At 38.6% G+C, this 17,753-nt stretch overlaps 1 protein-coding gene across 1 annotated transcript in view; it reads right to left on the bottom strand.

Moving 5' to 3' along the window:
* The window catches only part of PEX5L (peroxisomal biogenesis factor 5 like), a 117,021-nt gene extending 101,306 nt beyond the window's left edge, over nt 1-15,715 (bottom strand). The window contains exon 1 of the mRNA XM_014282396.3: nt 15,613-15,715. Within this exon, the coding sequence (XP_014137871.2) occupies nt 15,613-15,633 (21 nt within the window). The 5' untranslated portion in view covers nt 15,634-15,715. The remainder of the gene's footprint in view (nt 1-15,612) is intronic.
* Between the last annotated feature and the right edge of the window lie 2,038 nt (nt 15,716-17,753).

Here is a 17,753-nt window from a genome sequence, read left to right as displayed (position 1 = left end):
TTATCTTATGATATTATTCAAAATTTCAGATTGATATGTGTGCTAATTACTGTGTTAGGAGACCCTTCACGCTTCCAAGTGGTGTGGTCCATTTTTTCTAACAGTGCACTCACCTTATGGCCCTTTACTCAGAACTACTTAAACTGGTTCTGCTGCTTTGAATAAACTCTTCTGCTTCATACCTTTTCACAACTCTGCATCTTGAAAAGTCACTTTGAAAATACGTCTGCACAGTAGCTGGTTTTTTTGCATCCCATTGCTCAACACCAGTCTGTTCCTTGTCCTCTTGTATCATATTATGTGTTATTAGACTTAGAAAGCCACCCTGAAACCAAATCATCTTGTTTAGAAAAACTAGGTGCACTGCATTGTTATTTTTCTGTATTATATGTGAAAAAAGAAGAAACCAGAATAATCTTTTACTGTAAGCAACAGAGAAACAAGACTTTTTCTGACAAAAGTAAGCAATGTTGGCTTGTTCCTGAAGACCATATAATTTGTTAGTGTGCTCCAGTTCAGCAAACTGGTTTGTGGAAATCAAGATTGGGCTCACAGTGTTGTTCCATTTATCATATTTCTTGTATTACAGATTTCAAGTATACAACAGTTATGAAGTAATGTATTGAATTAATTGCATTACAAGTAATTAGCCAGACATAGCTGGGATTAGATTTGGATACTGTGGTATGAAAAATTTGTTCCAGTTTCATAGAACCAATGGATAAAATCACAGGGGGGTCCAGCGCTACCTGCTAAAAAACATGTTCAACCACCTCCACTCACAGCTCTGACCCCCTGCTCAGGTACCGAACCTCACTGAGATTGAGATTCCTCTCCTCCTCACTCCCTGTGGCTGGGGGTTCGACCACACCATCCTGCCCCCACTCCCATGGTGTGACTTTCATGCCCAGTGCTGTGTGCTGATGCTGGACAGGGCGCTCCTGACTGGCTTTTGCTTCAGAGATCCTTTGTTATTTTTAGTTTTTCTTATCCAGTTATGGTTCCTTTTTTATTGCAGTACTCATCTGCCTCTGTTCCTACATGAATCATTGTTCTACCCATGTCTTATCACCCATATCCCAGAAGGAAGAGTTCAATTTACTTGGTCAGGTTTCCATGTTTTGAAGAGAAACCTCTCATATTTGGGATTCCCTTATCTGTATACATCTTCCAGCTCTTACTAGTTCAGTTATGTGAAGGGCACTGAATCCTGTAGCATGCTGTTACACTGTAATTTCCTGTGTGAAATCTGGCAAAAAAAACCTGGCTTCAAATCTAAAGGTTATTTTTAAGATTACTTTTTTAATCAGGATAAAAAGTCAGCTTAGCAATTAGAGAGAAAAGTGGTCTCCATAACTGCATGAACATGTCCTTCTGTATGTTTTAATACATCTGGATAACACTCGGTGAGGATGGAAGTGCTTTTATTACTTTCTCACTGACGGAGAACAGAGGCACATAGACAATAAATGCCTTGTCCAAGTTCATATAGAAAATCTGTGGCAATGGCAAAGCAGGTACTTAACCAACCCCAGATCCTTCTGTAGTACTGCCATAACCATCGGAGGCTACTTTATTGCGGATGTGGATCCGGAAAGTTATTGGACAGAACTTGCATTTATATAAAAAAATACAATCAGGTGGAGGCTGGTCTAGTGTAAATGGCTTGTAAGCAGCAGGTAGGATCTTGCGCTGTTCCAGTGAAGGATTTAAGACCTTGCACATGCACACCTGGGAGAATTTCATCTTTGCTGGGGAAATGAGCATCACTTGCTGTAACTGTCCTACCAGTACTTTTCCCGCATACTGAACTTCAGGTAAGGAAGGCTCTTTGATCTCACACAGGGCTGATTATGCCAGGTCTCTGAACTTCTTTCTCCTCACATCTGAGCCAAGTGTTGCCTTTTTCAAACCTAGTCAGTAAACAGTTGCAAAAAAATTGCGTAGTAGATTGCTTTTCTCATCTAACCTATTGGAAGAAATGATCTAATATTAATGGAGCCTGCCTTTTGTATAGACAGAGTAGATCATATTTAAAACCCTTCAAATTGTACAATAGGTATTTTAATCCTTCAACTATTTCTGCAGAAAGTATATAATACATACAAATTGAGTGTAAATGGGTACAAATCCCTAAAGTAGAATTTCACTTACTTCTATACTAGTTATTTCTCTGTGTTCACAGAATGAAGATATCCCTCTTAAGACTACTTTGAGACAGGGAGCAATGCCTTCCTACTGTGTAAGATTCTAAACAAAATCCTGATTGTGCTGAACTTAATGGTATCTTTGCTATTGCTTTTACTGCAACCAGGATTTCACTGGATGGAGAGTAGATGAAAATAGAGTAGCATCTTTTTAAATGAATCTTGCAGTACATGAGTACATGGTGCCATGATCCTCTGCCAATACTGTAATAAGTATTCACAAGAAGGTGACATAAGACAGAAGTCTGTAATGAATTTTCTGGTTTTAAATTATGCTTCTCATATTTCAGGAATTTCAGAAATTATTTTACTACCCATAAACACAAATTCTGATGTACTGCTCAAAACGAAAACTGGAGGGAAATAAATGCTAACCAGATACAGTAAATAACTCTTTCTTCTGGAATTTAGTGAGAACTTGTAAATATAAGTCAGAGAAGAATTTAATTAATGTCTGTAATATATTTCTGTCCTTTATGAAAATGTTTTAATTAGTTGAGGAGAAACAAATGACAAGTGTAGATAAACTGTGAAGCAGTGATTCTATTGCATTTCAAGATATGTCAGTTCTAAAGGATAAAAAAAATGAAAAAAGGATAGCCACATAATTATCTCAGACTAGTAAACTAGTATTCTGTAAAATATTAGCAGGTCTTTGATAGGTATGTATTTAATTGTCAGTTCATAGTCCAGCCATCATCTCAGTGGTTTCGAAATAAAACATAAACCAGAATGTGTTACAGAAGTGTCCTAGTGAAAAAACTAACAGTGCTAAGTTTCCACTTGTAGAGGAGTGTAAATGTGTCTCTTTTGCACTCCTTTCCAACCCACTGTCCAGAAGATTATGCAGTGAAATGCTAGGTAGGATTTTAATTTTTAGAACTGATGATTTAGCAAGAAAGACTAGAAATCAAAGAATGCCTGTCAGCAGTGATATATCAAAAGCACCATGCAGGCACTGAACTTGTCATACTTGAAAATAAATGTTGATTGTTTATTGTGTATTAGTGTAAGCCAAGCGCTCTATTTCCTTATGAACAGAGCTGTACCAAAATCAGTAAAAATCTTACTATTCCTGTGTTTTCTGTTTGCAGTTCTTCAGCCAGTTGCATTTGTCCAGTGGGCACATGCTGTACATAGGTACATTTTAGCCATTTGACAAACTTTGTCTTGATATAGGTAGTCTTTCTAGTCTGTTATCATATCTGGTTAGCCATTTCAGTAACGTGATCCTTCTGCTCCCTAATTCTGCAAATTACACTTGTACAGGATGGAACTTGAGCAAGTTTGCGTGCAAGGAGGAATAATAAATACTCTTCTTTGTAAATTCACATAAATTTACTTTGCTTGGTGCTTAGCAAATACACAAAATATATATGCAACAACCTGAATGTAGTTTTTTTCTGTGATGCTTGAGTCCGAGTTAATTACTTGGAATTTTATTTGAAATTTTATTTCTGATAATTCCCAGTGACTACATGAGAAAAAGGCAGTGACATTTTGTTACTCTTTGACACCTATCAAACACTATGGAAATAAGAGTTCATTTGTTAGGTACTGGCAGGAAAAAGTACTTAACTCATCAAATGACCATCCTACTTCCTTGCTCAGTACATTTAGCAATACGTTTTTGCATATATTTGAGTAGCTATTATCCAGTGATCTCACCTATTTGGAATCCCTTTGCTGGCATGACTCCTGAAATTCTGAAATTTCAATGATCAGAACAATGCTCAGTAAACTGCAGCACAACAATTGCTAGCGACCAAGGGCTGCAAGGCAGTAATGATATTATTAAGTTGTGATAGAGTGTTCTTGGACATCTGTCTGCCTGATACATTAAGGGATGCAAATCATAGACATTGTGATCTGAGATGGGACAGGAACCCCAGCAATCAGATCGTGAAGTAGTTTTATGAGCCTGAATTAAACTAGAAATAATTTTCTGATTCAGCCTACTAGCAGGGACATAGGATTGACTATAAAATGTGGGTTTATGGTCCCTTCAAAGAGAACGGTCCAAAGTGAGTTCAGTAGTTTTTCCTAATTAGGACTACAAACAGAGCACTGAGTTCTCCTATTTAAGAGCATATGCTCTAAATAATGACCATTGCATTTATTTTTGAAGCTCAGGAGAGGAAAGCGAGCTGGTGGTACTGTGGAGAAAGAGCTATACCCTGGCTTCGCTGAGGTCAAGGAAAAAATATCCTTAGTGGTTCTGATCAGTTCTGCTTTAGAACCTCATGCACATACACTTTGTCCGTTAAAATAAACGTAAGCTTACTGTTACACAGTGTCAACATAGCTGGTGATTTCAAAAACTCTGTGGCTGCTTGCAGGAATATGAATACAAAATGGAGAAAAGCTTCAACATTTCTAGTGTGAACTGTTGAGTTTAGCTGTATGTGGGAAATAAATTTCCTCTGATTATTAAGGTTTTATATGCAGCAAAACTATCAGTTCAGCTGAGTGGGAGACTCGATAAGGAAGCTGGCAGAGAGTATTCAAACTGTAAAGCTCAGCTTTAAGAGTAGTCAAAATTACATTTTGGACTAGGCAATGGGAGGAGAAGTAGGACTAATTTGTCATTCCTTGTACGGCATCTTAGTGGGAGGGAACTGAAGCTGCGAAGACAATCAACCCCCCCCCCCCAGCCATAATAGGAAGGCTTTTGACTTCTTGAAGTTGAGGATTTTGATCTTACTGAACAAGAGTCAGGGTTTGTTTCTGCTGGAGTCAGAGAAATTTCAGAAGACGATGAAGGTGGTGTTCCTAAGTTATCGAGGTTCAGTCTTCTGCTGTCGCAGTCAGCATGTCATACAAAGTCTTTCATAAATTGATTGTGTTTCATCTTTAAAGTAATTGGGTTTTTTGCCTCCATTGTTCCAGTTGGAAGGCTACTGGAAGTTTTGATTGCTTCTAATGATCAGAAACCTTCTTCTGATTTCCAACCTAAATTTATTCACAGCCGATTAATATCCATTTGTTCCTGTGCCAGTTTTGTCCTTAGCTAATTTAGGTTTTTCCATATCTGCTGTTTATCTCCCTGATGCATTTACATGTTTTGATTATGTCCCTGCTGAGCCGTCATTTTGCTCAACGAATGAAGCCAAAATCTTTTGGTGTCTTCTTGTAAGATAGACTTTCCCTTCCTTCTCCGGACCTGTTTCCATGCCTCCTCTTCACCAGATCTGTACAAGATTCTCAACTGAAAATCTGCCAGTGGCATTGTAAACTGGCGTTGATATTTTCCTGACTATTCTGGAAAAAAACTCTTCTAAAACTAGTACTGCATCATATTGATAGTCATCTTGTCATCCTAGGGCAAGGATTTCTTAGTAATTTCTAAGTTATAGTTTACAGCTTAGGGTGGGCATTTTTTGTTATTGATGTTCAACGTCATATTGTACTGTTACATTTAATTGTATTTGTATTGTTGAAGTTCACACAGTTCCTTCTGTATAGTGACATGAAACTCATCAGTACTGATGGTGTTTCCCAGCATTGAGTAATCAACAAATGTGGTCAGCATCTTCCTGTTTCTAGTACATTTCTGAATGAGACATCAGACATCAGTTCCAACAGTCACCCACAAAGACCCTCCCTACTAAACTTTCCTCAGTCTGACAGTCCTTCCTTTAATGATCTATTTTTCCTTTCCCTGTGAATTACTTTCCTGTCCTCTTTACAGATTCTCTACTATTCCTTACTTGCTCCAGTTTCACTAGTAATTTCTTTTTTCTTTTGTGGTGCTGTAACAAATGCTTACCAAAGATGATATAGATCAAGTCAGTTACATCTCTCTTGCCTAAAAACCCAGTTATGATAACAGAAATTGCTATGAAGTTAGCCTGACAGTATCTTCTCGTGATAAATTAAAATAGCATTTTTTCCATTTTTCTGTCTATGTTTGTTTAATTTTCCGTAAAGTCTGTCCCCTAAAACCTTTCAGATTATGGATAGCTGTGTGGGTATCCGAGCTGTTAGTTGTCCTACCATTTTTCTCATCTTATCTTAAGTTTTGACATATTTTCTGTTGTCCTTTCTGGATTCATAACTAGACTGCTTAAATATTTGCTACCAAGTCTTCACCATCATATACTAGTTCCATCATCAGTTTGGGGAAGAGATTAAATAGCGTACCTCTGCATGAGCTTTGTTTCACCCTTTTGTAGCAATTGCAGGATTCATACTCTCCTAACCATTTTGGGTTTACACCATAAATTAGGTTCCCTGTCCTTCTTAATCATGTAACTGAAAAACTTTCAACAGTTGTTTTAATATGCTTTCAAGATCTAAATAAGCTTTACTTAAGGCATTTTGCAGTTTTTCTTTCTGCCTTTGAGGAGTATATTTTCCCATTTCTTGTGTGCTCTTGGCTTTGTCTTAACATTTAAACAATTTAAAATGTTAGTTCTGAAGCTTTTCACAATTTTCCCCCACTTTCTTGGGATCAAGGTTCCTAATGTGACCAACATCTTTGGTTTTCTGTCTTTCCTGAAAAGTGCATAATCTTTTATTGTGAGTGCTCCAGGGATAAGTGTTCTTTCATGGTTTCTGTCTATTATCCAGCTGTTTTCTAATAATTCAGATTCTTTTGTTCTGTTCTTCAGGCAAGCCTGTGCATCCCTTACGGTTTTATATACCTTGCCATATTGTGTACATTACTCAGATTAAGTACAGTGGTAATACTAACAATGTTTTCTACTGTTCAGAACAATAAGAGCACTTCCTTCCTTCCTAGTTTCTGGCTTTTTGCCTTATTTCTCTCTGTTATGGATCATTATGTGTCCATCTCTGTATGTATCATTATTTTCCTCCTTTCTTTTATCTAACATTCTTCCTTGTATTTCTTTTTCAAAACCTTCTTAAAATTGTCCTGGTTCTTAGAAGGAGTGTTAGATGATGAATAGCAAAAGATGAAAGACCTTGTCTGCATCTGAAGTCTGTAACTGGAAAATTATCTTCCTTGCAAAACTTCAGTGAATGACAGCAGAAATAACTTGTCACTTTGAGACACATGTCAAGCTACACTTGTTATTCTTTCACTAATCACTTCTATGACATTTCTGTCATAACTTCTATGACAGCAGTGTCCAAGGCCTTAGTGAAGACTAAGACCATCCTTCTATTTTATTGAACAAATATTAATTTGTTCTTCTGTGTAAAATACATTGACTGCAATACTGTGTAAAATATACAGATACTGACTTGTTTTCAGATCTTCCTGTTAGGGGATACTCCTTTGGATTTTAAAAAGCTCTGACACATTACTATTGCATAAAAGTGTGATGTTTTCTCCCAGTTTTACATAACACTCAAAATACTCAAAAAAGCTTCTATTTATTATAGTCTTTGCTTATTCCTACATTAGGAAAACAGGTATTAACGTGAAAAAGGCTTGGAAGACAATTATTCTCTCCTTTCCATTGATAAAATTTCCACTTATATTTATTCATGTAAAGATAGATACCACTGGCTCCAATGTTGGCAAGGCAAATTTTAAAGTTTGTTTCTTCAGCTTTTTAAAATTAGTCTGTAAATCCAAATGATTGGTCTAAGGTGGGGGGTGGGGTGGGGAAAGAACAAATAAAAAGAAAAATTTGACTGGTCCTAAAATAAATGCATGTGAAAATCATTCTGAAGTTGTCATTCCTAAATGTCAGCAGATAAGAGTGTTTTAATTTATTTTATGTATCTCATTAAGACTGTTTTCTGTCATGTAATCAAGAAAGATTGTCTGAATTCATTGCACAGTACATTCCTTATCACATATGCTTTTGTTATTATACTGACAGATTCTAAATGCATAGCTGTTATTTTGTATGTTAATTGAAAAATGCTGTCTAAAGATGTTTGTATTCATCTAACTTGTATTACATACAACATCTGTGTTAGGACAAGAGGTGTTTTAAGGAATCTATGTGAAATTAACAGTGGCAAGTTACCAGAAGATAGCAGACTGCTCTAAGACAAGTGAACATGAGGCAGCAGAGTGTTCCTGTATTTTACAGAGAAAGTCACAAAGACTGTAGTGTGGTCATTTTTCTCTAGAGATTGCCAAAATAGATAATCATGTGAGGAAAAAAGAGTTCATGAACAGTAATCTGCCCTATAAACATGTTGTAGCGGCTGCAGGCAAAAAGTCAGGTTGCTCTTTTAAAGCCAGCTACTTTCCTTTCTTAGTGGTCCCCTACTGTCTCCTAATTTAGAGTTAGTTTGTGAGTAGTAAGCTCTGCTGGTAGTGAAGTCCTCGGCCATCAGTTTGCTGCTTTCTACTTGTGGGAGTGAACTTCACTGTGGAACATTTCTGTCTTGTGACCAAGCATTGCTGAGAGGCGACTCAGACCTCATTGCACACAATGTGCGGTCATGACATGGGTAAGCTTGGCTGCCCTAGTGTGGGCAGCATAAATGAAACTGCAGTGCAAATGTGGTAGGAGGCAAAACATTTTCAAGAAAACCTTTGAACCCAGATGAAGAGAAAATGAACAAACGGGACAGAGTGAGAGAAGAAACCCTGGCAAATCTTTCTGAGTGTCTTGGTAGGCCATGGAGAAGTGGAGGAAGGAAACTTGGGGCTTACACCTATTATTTCAACCTGACAGAAGTTTAATCAAAAATGTTTGGGAGGAACTGCAGTAATGCTGAGACTTGTGACTAATAGTGCAAACTTTGGAAAAATCACATTCAGGGGCTAATTGAAACTTTGGGTTGTGTTTTCTATTCATGGGGATAGATAACCTGATGAGACGTGGGGTTTTTTTTCCATTCAGTATAATAAGATTCAATTACTTTATATTTTAGAATTTACTTTATTTATATGCAAATAAACCATTGGAAGTGAAACTCATGTACCAGTGACTCAGAATTTCAAAAGCCTGAAAAGAAAGCAATGAAATATCATACTTTTCAGAATAATTGTAACTGGGTACAAGAATTTGCTGAATATGGTCTTTATGATCCTTAGGCATTTTGTTAGTAATGTTACTGGGCAATGATGAAAATGCATTACTACAGAAAGTCACCTCCTAGTTTACATGTCATGATTTCGAAGACAACTACTTCTCTCAGTTTTGCAGTATCAGCTATTTCTGAAATAGACTCTGCAAACTTACATTCTGTGTTACAAACAAGTAGTAGATACTTCTTGTGCTGGGTATGTAAGAAGAAAAAGCTAGTCAGAATTATTCTAAGCACTATGCCAATGTTTTTACCATTTTAATTTCTAACTATTGAAAATAGAGTAGCAAATTAAACTTGATAGGTGGTTTTAAACAGACCTGGTTTAGACATTAACACACACTTTTTATTTTTAAGTTTCTGGAGAATCAGCTTGCTTAGAAAAAATATTATTATAAATTAGGAGTTATGTTCTACAGATTAATGTTTATGACACTGCATTTCCTAAAGGAAACTCTAAATTTCTGTATGTGGTTACTTTCTTTCCCATCCTTTCATGCACCTTGTCCTACTTGGAAATTTCATCCTGATCTAGCTTGTGGCCTCCTCCTTTGCATAGAGTTTCACCTACATTCTTCCGTTCTGAGACTGCCAGCCTGCATTTTTCTCTCTCTGATATGTTAACAGTGTATCTCGTGAAACAAATTAGTTTTCAAACATCTGTGAGCCTAAACTTTTAGACAAGTAAAAGCTAAATAATCAAAATAGATTCTCTCTGTAGGTTTTAATGCAGCTGAGTATTTTGCTATTGATCACCAATCCTTGGTTTTAGTAGTTGTGCAGGTACATTTTAAGATATTTGAAAACACGATTTAAAAAAAATAAAGTAACTGCTACTTAAGTTTAGCATACATGCTAGGTAATCAAAGTAGACAACGTAGGTGAGGCAAAATGGATGTGTGGAAAGGTGACTGGGCTTGTTGAAACTATATGATGAATATAGAGGTAGAATCCAAGTTTCTGGATGTGAATTTAAAGAACTAGCAACTGCATCATGCCATCATAAATTGTGACAATGGTTGTAGATTTTTTTAAAAAATACAGCATGATTTCTTGAGTAAACAGTGCCTCTTTTATGAAAGCTGTATACTGGGTTTAGACCAACATATTTATATAAATAAGTGACAGTGCTAGGGACTATTGTTTTTCTATGTTTTGAATGAATTTAATTCCAGAATAGAGGGATGGATCCTTATTTAGTTAGTAAGAGTTCCTCTTAATTTGCATCCAGGAAAAAATACACGGTGTGCCAAGAGTTTATAAGCCTTTGCAAGATTTTCTGCTATGTTCTTGTTAAACTGCCTAACAGCTTCAAGGAATGCTTCCCTATACCAGCATTACACATACTTAGAATTTGTAGTTTCAGTATGCATCTTAGCCAAAAGCAGTATATCACCTACTTTCTTTGAATGAACTTCTTTCAATGAAAGTGAGCTCATTATTTTTAGCTTGTTTCATTTATAAGCCTGTTCATAATCTGCTGTTCAAAACTTGAAAAGCTGCTAGTGAATAACTGGAAAATATCAAGACAAAATGGAAAACATACCATCATAAACACTGCCCTTGCATTGTGAGTACTTCTAGAAAATGCTAGTAATAATGAAAAATTACCAGTTTATCATAATAGAATTTCAGCTAGGCTAGGAGACATCACTAGGGGTCAGTTAGCATTCCAGCTATGTGCTCAGATTTTTAGAATTTTGTAGCATTATTATGTTGATCTTAAAAGCTGAGCAAAGATTCAATTTAGCAGTGAATCCAGTTCTATGTTGTGTGTATTCTTTGTGGGCCGTTTTATTCAGGTACAAAATGCACGGCAGAGATTACTTTTTTTTGTTACCAATTGATCAATAGCTTGGGTTTTATGTATTTTAGGTGGCAGTGTAACCAACACTATTACAATGTTTTTAATAGGTTACCAAAGAAGCAAAGAAGCTGCATCTGGAGCTAATCTCGAGGCAGTTCTGCTTCACTTCTCCCAGTAAGTTAGCTTTGTCTTAAGTGTTGGGAAATCAGTTCAAAAATGTTTTTTATAACTTCTAAAATATTTAGCAACTCTTCTCAGGCCCAGTAAAACATGTGAAGCCCTTGAGGTTTCATCTTGCAAGAATTTTCATGTGTACATAGTTATTTTTCTGTAGACCCACTACAATCATATAGGTATGTGTTTGATGACTGAAATCTTAGTGAAATGTGAATAATTAATATGAATCCTTTCATGTAAATATGAAATGCCAATGGTAGAATGTTAAATATCTTTAATAGTACAGAAGACAACACAACAATTAAGGGCATGAAGCTGATTGCCTATGCAATTAAAAGTTTAAGAGACTATCTATCTGATCTGGAACTTGGCCAAGGCATCGTGACTAATAAGCCTGTTCTTGCGAGAAAGTGCCAGAGGAACTCTGATAGCCATGTGCGGTCAAGATTTGTGCTTTGTCTAAATTAAGCCATCCTGAAACATAATACTGCCATACATAAAATCCCATGCCAACATTTGGCAAAGCACTTCTTATGTTCAAGCGTTTGTGCTGGAGAAAGCTGACTCTATACAGCATCAAGGCAAACAGTTTTGAAAGTATTTATTTTGAATTTCCTAGGAAGCCAAATGCTGCTGAAAAGCCCACCCTATGATTGTAATTTACCCTCCAGCCATTTATAGAACTCTCATAAAAGTCAGTGGGAGGGACTGGTACCAGGTGGATATACTGTAAAAACTTTGAAGTATCTTATTGTTGGTTGTTAAAATTATAGACATCTTAGAACAGTGACTGTGGGATGAACTCAGCTTGTGTTCTGCTTCCATCTGGTCTGCTACTGTTTCCTTGAAGATGGAAAACAGCTCACATTGGATTGCACGCATTGTCCTAGGAGAGAAATACTGTACGGTTTTAGCATTTAGACTCAGTTCTTTTGCCATATCTGTGTAATCCCGCTCTTGTATACATCGGTTATTATCCTGTCGGAGCCTAAGTTTACTGAATTAAACAGGACTTCTTACATAACTAAAGCTGTGTGTTGGCAAATAGGCTGTGCATCTCATCTGAAGTTCTTTCTCATGCAAAAAGCTCACCTTAAAGGCTCAGGCTTCAGGAGGTAGCTGCATGCCTTAGAACCTGTGTCAGTCCCTGTTATGTTTTAGACAGTTACTGAGTAAACCAGCTTGGTAAGTAGGGCTATGAAATGCTTATGCTTATTATGATAGTGAAATAGCTTTGAAAGAGCTCCTGTAGCACTGCACTTTGCTGCATCCTATTTCTCTGTGTGTTGCTCGCTCTGTGGAAGGCCACTTCACCTTTCTCCTAGTAATTTATGTGAAAGCATGCAATGCAGAAGTAACATCTAGCCCTGTAGAGTGTATCTGGAAATATAAGGATGGTGGTTTCAGCCAGTAGCACACATCCTTTTTAGAGATATATATATATATATTTTAACTGTCTTTGGAATTTTAACTTAGGACCTTTCTAGTATTTCTGTGTTGTGAGGATGCATTTATAAAATAGTAAGAGGAAAATCTAAACCTAGGTCTTTGGAATAAACTGGTTTTCTGGGATTCAGGAAAAAAAAAAAATCCCATCTGTACTATAACCTAAAAATTAAGAAGAGACACACATATTACGGACTGATGTAAAGTACTTCAGGCTCCGGACTTCAGCGGTGCTTAAATGCAAAGTGTATTTCATCTACACTTGCAGAATTTATTTAGCTTAGTCAGAAATTCTCCACTGAAGCTGATAATGCTTGATGCCTATTCAAGATAGGTAAATTTCCAATCTCTGTAATTATGCTTATTACTTTGTTACAGTTGTTAATGTTCTCACCTTTCAGAAGTCTTCCAAGAATTAGCTGAGTTACAGCAGGTTATTAGTAAAACATTGGCTCTGTAAACATCTTTTAAATTGGACTAAGCAATTATTTCTGCAGTTTACTTTTACATCTGAGAACAAAACACTAGGAAAAAGAAAAATGATGACTGGCATTCTAAATCAGATCCTGCGTTTGACTGCTGTAGCTTCAGAAGAGCTTTTGCTTTAAGAAGTGTAGGATCAGGCATTATATATTGGCACATCATTTTGCATTTGGAATCTGTAAAGTTAGATGCTGAAGTACCCAGGTAGGGTCTAGCTAAACACTCCAGTTTCACTTGACATTTTGCATTTGGAATCTGTAAAGTTAGATGCTGAAGTACCCAGGTAGGGTCTAGCTAAACACTCCAGTTTCACTTGAAGTGGAAGCACTCTGTGAGTGCTCAGTGTCTTTTAAAAGATGATTGGTTTTGTTTAGGGGTCCAGGTACTGACTTAGGTGCCTGACTTAATGCACCCAAGTTTGGATGGTTTTGTGTTCACCTTATTTTATATTGGCAGGTAATTGCCAATAGTTTTCCCTAAGTTCATAGGAATCTTATCAGAAGTCTTGGAGATAGTAAGAAAGGACCTGTAATGCTTAGATATGCCTACCTTTTTTTTTTTTTTTTTTTTTTTTTTTTTTTTTTTTTTTTAGCATGTTGGTCTTTATGGTACTTGTAGGGTAACTTTGATTGTTTCTGTTCTGACATAGTTTAATAACCATTACAGTAGACCATTTCATTGCAAAGAAATTAGCTCTTTATTGTCTTTGTCTGACTCATATAAAGGCTTTAATTAAGGGTATAGTAAACATGAAAATCTCTCCTAATGCTTTAGGCTTTTTTAGGCATTATCTGAAGAACATTAATGCTTCCTGTTAGGACAGAAATATATAAAAAAGTTTGGCTGATGCACTCAGGTGGGTTTTTATTTTTAGCAATGACAAGCATACTCAATATCAGCAAACTTTTAAAGATAACTTGGTTAAAATTGGGCTAGAAAAATAAAAATAATTTGAAAGAAAAATCAGATTACATCAGTCACAACATATTTATGTTTTGACCTGTTTTTCCTATTGCAATTTTGATTTCAACTTTTTAATGATTCAGAAAATTTATAGAGCTGCCAGACACCTCAATATTCCATTACATTTCCTTTTAAAAAGTGCTGTATGTTTGTTGAAACCTTGCAATATATACCTCATAGCAAAGAACTTCTGCTATCATAAGGGTATAAATACCTGTTTGACAATGTCCAATTGAGTATCATTAGTTACAGGATTGTTTTCGTGTCACCACAAAACAATGCATACTTTACACTTATTATCAAAAATAGTAATATGTATACTTCTACATTTCTTGCTAAAACCTGTTTGCTCTCCTATCACAAGCAATATTATGACACATTATTTATCACTGTTGAGATCAGATAACAAAAACATAAAAGAGTAACTGGTACCGTTCAGTTCTGGAAAGCGGAGTGCTGAATCAGAATCCTCACTTAACTCACAGATCCTGTACATAACCCTGTGTTTGACATTGACTGAAGTTTAACATCCCCAACGACCATTCAGCAGATTTTTAAGTGCTGTGCAGAATCACACCAAACAAATGTGGTCAGCTTACACTTAGTAAAACTGTACTTTCTCTGTAAACAGACTTAGTACTAACAACACTACGTGCCAGGCTGGTGCCGCTGTACGTGATAAAAGCATTTGATCATTCCTGGCAATGAACAAAAAGCCTAATTGGGTCCAAAAACAAAGAAATGAATTTGGGAGATCAGTGTAAAGCTTTACTCCACTTTGGCATTTCCCCCTCCTTCAAAACAGATTTGGCTTTCCAAGGAAGAGCCATGTGAAGGAGAGCGGGAGTCAAGGTTAAAGTCATCACGTCCAAGGCACTAGTATGTTTTTATCAGGGAGAGGCATTTTCTACTACGGCGATGTGGATCAATAGGATCATGAAACAAGATTGCTGCCTAAAATGTTGAAGTCACTTAGGCATGTGTTTGAATTCATTCTACAAAGTCATTCTGGGGCTTAGCAAAATCAATCCTTATCCCATGTTGGGAGGGAAGAATAGAAATCCATCACCTTTAAACAGAACACACTATGCAAATCGACAGCTTTAGTGTGGCATGAAATCTTTGCAGATTTTGCAAAGCAAGGGCTCTGTTTTTCCCCTTATTGTTTGCCCTTCACTTGACATACAGGAAGAGATGCATCAAGAGGGTGGCAGGAGACATGTGTCACTTAAAGCATGCCATAACAATGTTTGCCCTGGAATGCTCCCTTGAATCTGTTTGAGTGAGCAGGCATAACAAAAGAATAAATACACACAAAACTTCACCTAGTTACAAAGTTGATAGAAGCCCTTTTCCATTCTCCCCCCGCAAGCATAGGTAGCCCCAGGCATGCTGTTCCCTCCAGCCCCGAGCTGGAGTGCCACTATCCTATTGCACCAGTTCACTTGTTGCACGGTGCCAAGGTGGCATCTCCCCTCCGCTCAACCCACAGAAACTTCACAGAATCACGTTTTGGCGGAGCCGCTCGGAGGGCTTTGCCTCTCCAGCCTGCTTGCAGCGTCTTACCTGCATGTGTCCCTGGTACATTCTGCTTTGTCTGGTTGAGGTGCCCCTCAGGCCGACAGATTGGGTGGACGCTGGGGTGGGGGCACTTCTCTTCTGCACTTGACTAAAAGAAAGAGGAGGGGGGGGAAAAAAAAAAAAAAAAGCCTAACCCTGAAAGAGCTATTTTTTGCAAAAGCTTCAGTTTGTCCTGGGAGCTCCTTTACTGCTTCCAGCAACCCAGTGATCTGGGTTGCTTCCTTCCCTCCCTCTCTTTCCCGTTCTGCCTCTCTCTGCCTCTCTCCCCGTGTTAATGCGGTGCTGCCAACTGCAAAGGAGCTGTTCCTCGCGGGGTGCTGGGGGGAGGCGGGCCGGGCCCGGGCGGCGGCGGCTGCGGGGCCGCCGGGCGGGGAGCGCGGCGGGGCGGAGCGGGGCCGCCCGCTGCCGGGCCTCGCTGCACCTCGCCTCGTCCCGCTGCCAGCCGCCCCGGCCTGCCCGCCTGGCGGCCCTGGCCCCGGCGGCCCTCCCCCGCCTCCCGGAGGCAGCCCTAGCCTCCCTCCCCCCTTCCCTCCTCCCTCTTTCCTTCTCTCCTCCCTCCCTCTTTCGCTTCCTCCCTCCCTCCATCCGCAGAGGGAGCGCGCAACATCCAGGGAACGCGCGGAGCCCCGCGGAGCGCCGCGGCCAGCGGGCGGAGCCCTGCCGGGGTCCCGGGGGAACTGCGCTCCCTCGGCCCCACCGCCCCGGCGGGCGCTGGCGGTTTCCACTGCAGCGATTAAAAATAAAAAATAAATTAAAAAATTAGTAAGCATAAAAAAACAAAAAAAAAATTGGAGCGTCCCGGAGCCAGAACACGGCAAAACCTGGATCTGGCACACGGAGCTTCCCGGATGGCCGCGAGTTTTGCTTCTTGGCGGGGAAGGAGGGGGGCGCGCAGGGAACGGGCGGGAGCAGCCGGGGGGCCGTTACCCCGTTATCTCCAACCCCGCGGCCGGCTGCGCCCCGCTCGCAGCCCTTCCCCACCCTGCTGCAGCTGGAAGCGCGCTGCCGCCTGCGGCACAGAAAAAGTTTGGCACTGCAGAACGAGAGGGATGTAGGCTGCAGTCGTAATTAAACTGCATTTTAGTAGCGTGCTCAGGCCAGGCCCTACCTTGCGCTCTGCCGATGAAGAGCAAACGTGATCTGTTGTCCACAGAAAATACCAGGAGACTTGCTATGGCTTGGTAGCACTGCTTGGTAATGTTTTTCAGCACTTATCAAAGATATCATCTTATAGGAAAAAATCTGGCAATAGCCTGTACATGCAAAATTCTGACCTCATAAACTGGCACAACAGGCCTGACTAAAATCTGCAAGCAACACCTGCATCATCTTGGATCCAGCTTTTTTCTCCTCTCCCCCACCTCAAACCTTAAACTTTTAATTTGCTAAAAAGAGCAGCTGTTTCAATTTAATTGCAAATTTTTGTCCCACCCAGTGTATCTATATTCAGTAGCACAGAAAACGTCCAGTGCCTGGAGTTTGCTAGATTGTATAATTTCTTGGCTCTGAGCTCCAAAGTCTTACTGTTAAACTACACAAAACTTTATGATGCTTTTGATTTACCAGAGCAATCCAACCTTAAGCGTGTTCCAGTACTAGAGCAATGCAAAACAGATTTCTTATTCCTGAAACCAGCACATTTGTATCATCACAGCTCTTGTTTCAGTTGACTAAAGATGCCTTTTTGAAGTGTTCCTATTCAGCTAAAACTATGGGGGTTTGCAGAACATGAGTTCATAAAGTCATCAATGATAGCAAAAGCAAAATCTAGCCTATTATTTTCTTCACTTAAGCTTGAGAGTTTTATCTTTTAGATAGATAGCAAAAGTGTGACAGTTCTCTTACATGCAATGAATATGTATCCAGAGCACTGAGATTTTCAGAACAGCCTAGGAGTTTAGCCATGTATTGGTGATAAAAGGAAATAAGAAATGAGTAATTTTTGTCTAAATCCCTTAAGCCACTTTGAAAACCTCAATTAAGAGCTGATGAGCTTAAAATACTTCTTTAGGATTGTCCATACGTGTCAGACATGCCTTACTGTAAAATTTCACTATGTAACATAAAAGGTGACTGTACTCTACATAGATGAAAATACAAGATTTGAATTATTGTGGTTTCATTTA

The sequence above is a fragment of the Falco cherrug genome, chromosome 11 (genome assembly GCF_023634085.1).
Source record: "Falco cherrug isolate bFalChe1 chromosome 11, bFalChe1.pri, whole genome shotgun sequence".
In the NCBI taxonomy this organism is placed as follows: Eukaryota; Metazoa; Chordata; class Aves; order Falconiformes; family Falconidae; genus Falco; species Falco cherrug.
The sequence above is the reverse complement of the archived record's forward strand: the minus strand, read 5'-3'. Positions and strand labels throughout refer to the sequence as shown.